Source organism: Vigna radiata, chromosome 8, assembly GCF_000741045.1.
Source record: "Vigna radiata var. radiata cultivar VC1973A chromosome 8, Vradiata_ver6, whole genome shotgun sequence".
NCBI lineage: Eukaryota > Viridiplantae > Streptophyta > Magnoliopsida > Fabales > Fabaceae > Vigna > Vigna radiata.
In genome coordinates, this window is record NC_028358.1 from 11222657 (window position 1) to 11232249 (window position 9593).

The following is a 9593-nucleotide window of genomic DNA, read 5'->3' on the forward strand; positions in this document are numbered from 1 at the left end:
ATTTTTTTTTATTTCAAAAATATCTTACACCTTCCATTATCCTTAACAATCTTTCTCTTTCACTCCCTACATTAATGGAACATTCACATGGTTAAGATTTGAATTTGTGATATATTGCAAAATATAAAATTCAGATAAAACTTCAATATTAGTGTTTCAACCACTTTCATTTTATATTAATAGTAAATAATAATAATATATTATTATTATATTCTAACTTTATAATGACAAAAAAACTAAATAAATTCCACATATTTAACAAATAACTTTTCTTTTATATTTTAAGTATTTAATAATATTTTTATATTATTTATCTAATAAATTAAATATTTTATTCAAGTTATTTGAGTTGAACATGTCGATAAGTTAAAAACATAATATAATGTTAAAAATTATAGATATTAAATGTAAAAAAAAACACACACACACACACACACATATATATATATATATATATATATATATATATATAAACATTTTTCTAGAAATTTAGAACAAAAATTTATCATTTATTAAGTAATTTGAAGAAAAAGAATATATTGAACAACAAAAATAAGATTGAATCAAGCTTATTTAAGGAAATATATCACAAGTTTAAATCTGAGTCATTAATGAGCCATGTAAATGCTCCATTAATGCAGAGAGAGAAAGAGAAAGATTGTTAATGATAGTGGGGAGGTGTGGGGTATTTTTGGAATAAAAAAATAATAGAGATGTGTAAAATATTTTTGAAATAAATGAAAATAGTGAAGAGGTGGAGGAACATTTGGGAAAGTGGAGGGAGTAATACCCAATTTTTTTTTTTTACCTATCTTATCATTAAAGTTTTCACTCTTTATACAAAAATTATGTTAAAAATAATTCTTCATGTATCTAAATTTCTGAAAATAAAGTAAATATGGATTATAAAATTAAAATATGTCACATTCTTATCTTTCTCATATAGAGCTAGAATAATAAACCCTACAAAATAAAAAAATGTATATCATCTTATTCTATTTTTTTGGGTAATTAGAAAACCACAAAGTTATGTTATTGAATAAACATTAGCTTTGTCTCCATTAACAATGTTATTTCCTACTTTAATCCCTTAAAATAAATCCTTTGCATCCACCTATCTCACTACACTTGAAATGATTAATAACAAAGAATTTAACTAAAAGATGAAAAGACACCAACAAAAGATTTGTTTTATGATAAAATTACTGGTAGGAGTGTTATAAATGTGAAAAATATATAAATATTATATGTTAAAAAAAAGCAGCCTTCAAAAAGGGAGTAAAGAGGAATTATTAGTGTGACACATTATTTTCATATTTGTGGATCTCTAAAGTGAAAAGTTCATACCATACATCATATTCGTTATGTAGCTTTATACATAACTACTACCAAGTGAAGAGTATCTCAAAACTACATAAATATTCCATGTGAAAAATTATACATAATTAATTTAGATTTTTAATAATTATATTTTAAGAGAAAAACAATTAAATAAACTTAATTTTCTAATAACATAATTAGTTTCTATTCTTCATTTTATGAAATTTTTAAAAATAGACATAGAAGATTTTAATTTATGAAATATATATGTTTAATATATTTATCTATTTTTAGTAGTTGTGAAAAGATTATTTAAATATAACATCAATATATCTTTTATTTGATTTTAGAAAAAAGTACTGTTTATAATTTATTTTGTTGAAATTTTAAAAATTAGTGATTACAAATTTTATAATTAATAAAATATGATTTAGGACAGGGAAAGTTTAAATTAATTTATTAAATTAATTAATTAAAATCCAAATCTTATTTTTTATATATACCAAAAATCATAAATTCACTTTATATCATTATGGTTCCTTTAACATTTTGAAAAAAAAAAAAAAGACAATTGATGTGTTTCCGTTGTTTGTTAATATTTAAAATAAAAAAACTTGTGAAAGGGTATATCACATGACCTATGATGAAGATGTATAAATATGTTTGGCTCCATTTAAAAGGAGTTTTTTTTTTATGAATTTTGCGATTTGGTAACTGATTTATAGATAATTTTATTTATGAGAAGATAAGGTTGAAGTAGATGACAAAAACATTTTTTTTTTGTCGTTGCAGTTTATGTTTTCCAAGCATTTAATATATTTAAGATACTTAATGCTCCGTTAATTTTATTTCCAATTTTTATAGTATAATATTTGCATATTTTAAAATTAATTTTCTTGATAAAAAAATACTTATCAATTTAACTTATAGTTTCTTTTCTTTCAATAAACAATTATTTTCAGCAATAATAAATATAAAACTATTTCAAATTTTAAACTTTGTGATTTAGAAGGTAAATAATTCTAAATTTTACTCCACTTGTGATGATGTTAAATAAAGTGTAATTCAGTCATAATAATTTATAAGATATAATTTTTAAAAGTATATGGTGACTATGGTGTATATATTCTTTTTCTTAAAACATCACATTGTTTTTCCCATTTGATTTTTATTTCAAAATGTTATTAATTGTATTCTTTTTTTTTTTTTTTACCACCTTGTGATATTTGCATGCTTTGTTTGTTTATATATAGACTTTTAGAGTGATTTGAAAGAAGTGTTATATTTAGTAGGAGTGGAATGTAAAAGAGAAATATGGTTTCCTTTCAAATTAACTTTTATTAAATAATTGAATTAGAAGAACTTTTATTTATTGTTTTTCTGCTGTTTTTTTTAAATATATTAATATATATTTTGAAGACAATAAGAATCTTAAAAAATCAATACAAAACTTATTTTGAAGACTAATAAGAGTACTAAACAATCAATAAAGAACTTGAACTCGTTCTGATTACCAATATCATCAAAATTGTATTTCAAACAAATTAATATTGGTAAATCATATTCCAAACAAACTAAGTCTGGTTTGTTTGTTGTGACAAATGATTAGGTTAAAGCACGGCTGACACCTTTATTCTCATAAGATTAAAGAATGTGGTGGGTCACAAAAATAACCGTTTGACACTCTATTCGCATGAGATTAAACTCTATTCGCATGAGATTAAACGTGGTCGGTCATAAAGATAACGGTTATCCTCTAAAACCATTTGTAATAAAAAAACACACAAGTTCCAACTTCCAATTACCCTTCCTCCACTTCACTCATTCTTTGTTTATTGTGGTATAAATATTATCATAGCATATCAGTTTTGCTCTTATCCAATTTTGCATACCACAATTTCTTTGCATACTACAATCTCCTGCAATCTAGAACAACATGGCCCACCAGGAGTACTCAGGAATAATATCTGATGAAGTTAGAGATGAAATAAGATTATACGAATGTGCAAGGAAGTATGAAACCATAGTCAAACAGGTAAGTCATCTTAAAGTTTGATGCACAATTAATCACAGGAATGGGCATTTCTTTTACTGTTATGGATCTTATCTTACAGACAAAACATAATTGATTTCAGTTTGATGAACTGATGGGGATAATGAACAACGATACTACTGTTCCGATCCCAAAGACAAAGTGGCGCAAGGTATCATCTCTAATATTTTCTTATTTTATCCCAGTTTGGTGCATGTTTCTATAAAGCAAAAAATTTCATTATTTCCCATTACCTTGGCTACGATTCAGTTTTTGAATGTTGTTTGGTAGTAAGGAAGTGTAAAGAGGTGCTTTCAGTTTGTGTTTTCATTGATTAAACTATGCTTCTATAGAGTGGAAGAGGTGGTGCTTCTGACGGAAGGGCTTCCTCAAACCAGTCAAATAGAAATGAAGCAATAGTGCAGACAGTGACAAGATTTTTGCATGAACTGAGAAATAATTCTGCAGATTCAAACTACTCAGCAAGAACATGATATCATGTATTAATCATTACAGTGAAAAGTCATACAAATGAATAAACAAACCCTCGTTTCTATTTGGCTGAGATACTATTTGGCTGAGATAACAATATTGCTTCTCCTTTATTTCTTACAATTTTTTATAAAGCACATAGCACCTATATACAGAAGTGCAATTTAATTTCATCTAAGTTCTAACTTTTTGGAAGAATGCGATCCTTTTTTTTTCCTTTCTCCCTTTCACACTCTTTGATAAACATACAAGTCATTTGCTTCAAGAGACTATATATAAAATGAAAATGCTAAAAATGCTAAAGTTTTTATCATATTATATGGTCTCATAGTAATAGAGTGAATGAATTTCCAAAGACAGACTGGATTAATCAGATAATGGCCCACAACACATAGTCTAGGCATACACAGAACATTTGTTCTTTAAAGAAATTAAAATATGAAATTATCAGGTAAGGTTAAAAAAATATACATCTGTCCATAATAAGGTACACAGACTAATGAAAACCCCCTTAAAGAAAATAAAGAAGGAATGATTAGTGTGACTCACGTATTTCCATATTCCGTGAATGATCCGTGTGTATACGGTTGAACACCAAGGACAAAAAGACAAAATATACTTCTAGTCAATACTTTCATGATTATTTCATGTATCGTGCCCTGCACTTCAACCTTTCCTCTTCAAGCTCTCTTTTCAATGTTTCCAACCTTTCAAGTAAGACTGCATTCTCCTGGTAGGTTAGAAGGTTATGTCAATACTTGACTTAAATAATGTCATAAAAATCGCATAAATTAAGCATAACCAATGAGAACTTAAAATAATTCCCCCAACATTATATGAACAAGGGTAGAAAATAGTCCATGTTGATAGATTAAGTTATAGCATTTGATATAAATAAATCAGCACCATTGGCAATGAAGTTTGGATTTTGAAATTTGGAACGATTAGTGGATATAAGTTGGCACCATATTGCATCTCTGGCCCAATTAGAAGTTCAGTGTGATTATCCTTCAAAGATTTTAGTTTTGGTTCCTTAGGATGGATGATCAAATAGAATGATTATCAGGAGGACGTAGATCTAAAGTTTATATTTTTATGAACACAAACCTTTTGCAGTACTGCCAATTTATGGTTAATATGAGAAGCATTCTGCCCCTTGTGAGAGGACTCCTGAAACTGCCACAAACATGATTACATGGTCATTACAGGAAAGCCAAAGAGAATGCTTTTTCATTGGTTGGAAAAATAAGTATTGATTTCTACAATCTCGCTTGATTGAGTGTCAATTCTATTATCCTGGTGCAGTTATATCACAAGGCTATTACTATCTACTGAAATTAAGAAGGCTAAAGTATGAAACAATACCAACCAAAGGATAAGATAGAACTTAGAACTAAAGGCATGTTTGATTTTCTTCTGACTTTTTGGTTTAGAAAACCATTTTTTAAAAACAATTACATGCTACTCAACTATCTCTCACCCAAAATGTATTTGGGTTTTGAAAATTATTTTCAAAACATGCTTTAAAAATGAACAACAGAAACAGGTGATAGATAGTTTCTGATCCTCTTTTTGTTTGCTTCCTTTACTTTTCCTTGAATAACTAAAACCAGTTTATGAAAATCGAAATCAAAAACACCCTAAGTCTTTTCTAATTCAGTTTGCAAGGCAGAAAGTGAAAATCCAAATTAAAAAAAAAAAAAAAATACCACTTGAAGCTCCTGCAAGCACTGCTTCGTCCTATCCACCTCCTCATCGTACCTCAGCCTCCACTCAGCAGATTCATCCATTGCCTCTCTGTTAGCAATATCAAACTGTTGCCTGCAAACACCCGAATAATTCAAACATCATTATAACAGAAACAATAATCTTATAATCGTACCACAACAGTGATTAAAAGTCACAGAACAAGTCAATTCAAGCCATGACCGTTACAAAATCTTTCCTCTGAATGACAACCCTCAATTGATTCGATCATAATTCAGAGAAACATTGGAACAGATTAATATTTCCAGGGTCACTTATAAAGAACAATTTGTGCTTCACATGATTGGTATAATAACATATCCCTTACAAGTCCAAAATTGGAACATAACAAGGGTATATTTCACTTTCAAATGGAACATTGCAGAAAAAAAAAGGAATGAAAAGAACTTGAAGAAATGGTAACCTTATGATTTGAGTGTCATCAGCAGAAAGGTTGTAGTGAATGGCCCAGAGTCTAAAATAGACTGCAACGCCCATTAACATTAGAAAAGCGAGTGTGGCTAAGATCGAACTTCTATTCGCTCTCATCATTCTTCTGTGCTGTGTTCTGTTCTGATCCTCTTCACTCACTCATTCCATCTGATTCTTCTACCAAAAAAGTTGTTGAGGTTTTCAAACAACCAAAATTGCCAGTGACTATCATCTACATTGGACCTTGCTTCGTCTTGAAATCCATCTACCCTCTTTTACTTTTTTCGAATTTTGGAATTTAGTTGACTATTTTTTTTTTTTATTTGGGCTTGGGCTAATAACTTTTCCTATGAGTGTCCCACTGGGCTTCTCCGAGTAATAAATACGTGACTGCTTCTTCCTCCAAGGCAAGATGAAATGACATTTCTGACCCTCTATTTTCTTCCTCTCTTCTTCCACCACCCGTTGTCACCATGGGCAAAAGGTCTTGTTTCTACTATACTTATATACATACACATAACTTTGAAAAGAAACATTCAAATCTTTCAATGTCATTTATTGGTCATTAGTATATTGAAAATATCACCATGGAGAATCTATACAGACTTCATGGGTTGGGAGGTTGGATTGCCCAATCCTCTAGTTTTCCGAAGCAAGAGGGAGCAAACCCGATTGATGGAAGAAAACTCATTTGTTCTCCCTCTCCATTTGTTCTCTTCCTTCACAAGGAGTCATGGCCGAATACATTCATAAAGAGTTGGAATTATTTACCCATGGACCTAAATCCTTTTTCTTGTGTGATCTTAAGTCATTATTCTATAATAAGAATAATTTTTGGATCTTGTATTTTGGGTCAAATAGTCTAGATTTTATTTGTGTTTTGTGTTATGGGTGTTGCTTCCTCCCTCCACCTCTCCAATCTTTTACAAAAAATTTTTAATGTTTATTTTTAGTTTTATACACGTCTTTTTTTCGGAGACCTACATCCATTATGTGGCATAGGAGTTACATCTCGTATAAAATTTAATAGTATACCACTTCTACGAATAGCTCTTAATGCTGCATCTCTTCCGAGGCCAGGCCCTTTTATCATAATTTCTGCTCGTTNGTACCCTTGAATCCGCAAGTACCAGCGGAGGACCAAGAAATCACCCGACCTCGTACATCTGTAATAGTTACAATAGTATTGTTGAAACTAGCTTGAACATGAATAATTCCCTTTGGTATTTTACGAGTATGATTACGCGAACCAATACGTACATTTTTACGCGAACCTTTTTTAGGTATTGATTTTGCCATATTTTAATTGCAAAAGTAGCTTCTTCTTTTTTACTTTTAATCCTATTTATTTATTTTATTCTCAAACCCTAAATTCCTACCTATTTTTACTCACTCATGCAGCCCTATACCACCCAATTCTTCCAAGTTTCACTTTCTCTCTTTCCAGATTCTCACACCCTCCAACTCTCACCAGATTTGTTTCTTGTCATCTCCCAATTCTTATTTCTCTTGTCCATATCCGTTTGGTTCTTCTCCATATTCTTGTCTCCATATCAGTTTGGTTTTATGGTGCGATGGTGTGGCTTTTCGTGGTGCGGCGGTGCGGCGGTGCAGATTGTTTACGGTGGTTATTCAACCATTCCAAACAATAATAAATATTTTTTGACTAACAATAATGAATATTTTATGACTAACATCATAAAAAAATTATTGACATTGATAAAAAAAATGAAAAATGTATACATGAATTAATTAAAAAAAAATTCAAAAGTTCAAAAATTCTTACTATTTAATTATAATTTAAAATTTTCTAAATTTAAATGATCAAATTCCTGTCTTAAAGTTTTAAAATTTCAATATTTTAATTTTTTTTATTTAAATAATTATATAAAATATTTCAACCTTTTTATAAAATTAACTATCCTCCATAATACTTTTTTTGACACATTGCGACATGTATTTCTTCCTCATGTATCAATATTTTTTTTTAACATGAGATTGCTTAACTCTTTGTGCGTTGGTGTGGGTAAGATAAACAATCAAAAAGTTCAAAAGATACAAAAATAGAAAGAAGCATAAAAAACAGAGAGACAGAAGAAAATGAAACATAGAAACATAGGTCCACCATTAAAATGGTTGTGTTGTGAAACAACTAGTCTAGATTTTATTTGGGCTTTGTATTATGGGCCTAATAGTGTAGAATTTCCGTTTGGGCCTTGTATTTTAGGCTTAATAGAGTAGGGTTTTCACCACTTAAGTCAACATTGGGCCTTAAGTCAAAAATTAACCAAGGTGGAAACCCAAATCGGTGTGTTGACCAATGATCAATATTTTTGCCCAAGCTTGAAGGACAAGGAGCTTATTTTCGTCCAAGACATGTGGAGGCACCTTATTGGAGAGTTTTTCCTTCTAACTAGTGGTCATGTGTCACTTAGGAATGGAGATTTTTTCTAAAGGTAGTGGCCACATGTCATTCTCTCATTTGAGAGGATATTTGTCACTTGTCTCTCTTCTATTGAAGACGATTTCTCCTTGCTCTCTTAGCTAACCAAAGTAGCTCTTTTAGGTTAAAGTTTTTGTCCACTTAGAGACACCTTAGCCTATAAATAGAGGTGTCTCTCCTTCATGTATTCACCTTCGAAAATAAAGTAAAGTTATGTTGTTATTTTGTGCATACAACCTCTTATAAGGTCACCCTAGACTAGAGTAACCCAAGTGGCCTCCTCTAGCCACCTTCCTCCAAGAGTTGGCTCATCCTATCTTAGAGAACCCTTAAACACTTCATCCTTCACCATTCAATACACAAAAGTTGTGAGGTCCAACCATCATCCACCACACCTTCAACAAATCACACCAAAATCGTGAGCTCCATATTGACATGACTTAGTTTCTATTAGATTTGACTTGTCCTAGCTAGAGCATTGTCATCATTAGGTCACATGATCCAGGTTTATTTAGAATAGAGTTTGTAAATAATAGTATAAAATATACGTTACACTAGGTAAAATATAATTATTGTATTTATTGTCATCTAACACATTTGACTTATTTGAGTGTTGGGATGTCATCTGTAGGCACAAACTTGTCCGGCTTTGAGAAGACGAATACTTAGGTATTATAGCCTACGAGTGTGGAGTTGAAGATATGAATGCTTGGAGTTGAAGTCTTTACGAAATATATTCAGCTATGTAAGAACATTTATGGCAGAAACAATTTCATTGCTTCATTCGGTTTTCCCAATGCAACTTCAGTCCCAAATGTAAATTTATATTAAGATTTTATAGTTTGGAATGTAAATTTATATCACGGATTATATAATTTTTTTTCTAAATTCTTTTAAATTCATGTTATGGATTATACAATCGAAAATGCAAATTTGCATTATGGATTATACAATCAAAAATGTAATTTGCATTTTGTATTTTGCACTGTCTTCCAAATTTACATTATGTATTTTCTAAATTCTTTTAAATTCATGTTATGGATTATACAATCGAAAATGCAAATTTGCATTATGGATTATACAATCGAAAATGTAATTTGCATTTTGTATTTTGCACTGTCTTCCAAA

General features: G+C 29.8%; 2 protein-coding genes across 3 annotated transcripts; one reads left to right on the forward strand and one right to left on the reverse strand.

Annotated features, from left to right (window-relative positions):
- The first annotated feature begins 2927 nt into the window (after window positions 1-2927).
- Window positions 2928-9349, forward strand: LOC111242361. 2 transcript variants are annotated; one of them, XM_022785220.1, is made up of 3 exons: window positions 2928-3355; window positions 3456-3524; window positions 9097-9349. In XM_022785220.1, the coding sequence occupies exons 1-3, from the start codon at window positions 3257-3259 to the stop codon at window positions 9160-9162; spliced, it is 234 nt and encodes a 77-aa protein (XP_022640941.1). In that variant the 5' UTR covers window positions 2928-3256; the 3' UTR covers window positions 9163-9349. The 2 variants fall into 2 exon arrangements, with proteins under 2 accessions (XP_022640941.1, XP_022640940.1); XM_022785219.1 differs by lacking the exon at window positions 9097-9349 and adding an exon at window positions 3706-3970 and having other exon boundaries at window positions 2952-3355.
- Window positions 4205-6256, reverse strand: LOC106771416. The gene is made up of 4 exons (XM_014657391.2): window positions 6015-6256; window positions 5554-5665; window positions 4952-5020; window positions 4205-4574 (listed from the first exon to the last, which is right to left on the reverse strand). The coding sequence occupies exons 1-4, from the start codon at window positions 6140-6142 to the stop codon at window positions 4485-4487; spliced, it is 399 nt and encodes a 132-aa protein (XP_014512877.1). The 5' UTR covers window positions 6143-6256; the 3' UTR covers window positions 4205-4484.
- Window positions 9350-9593: the final 244 nt, after the last annotated feature.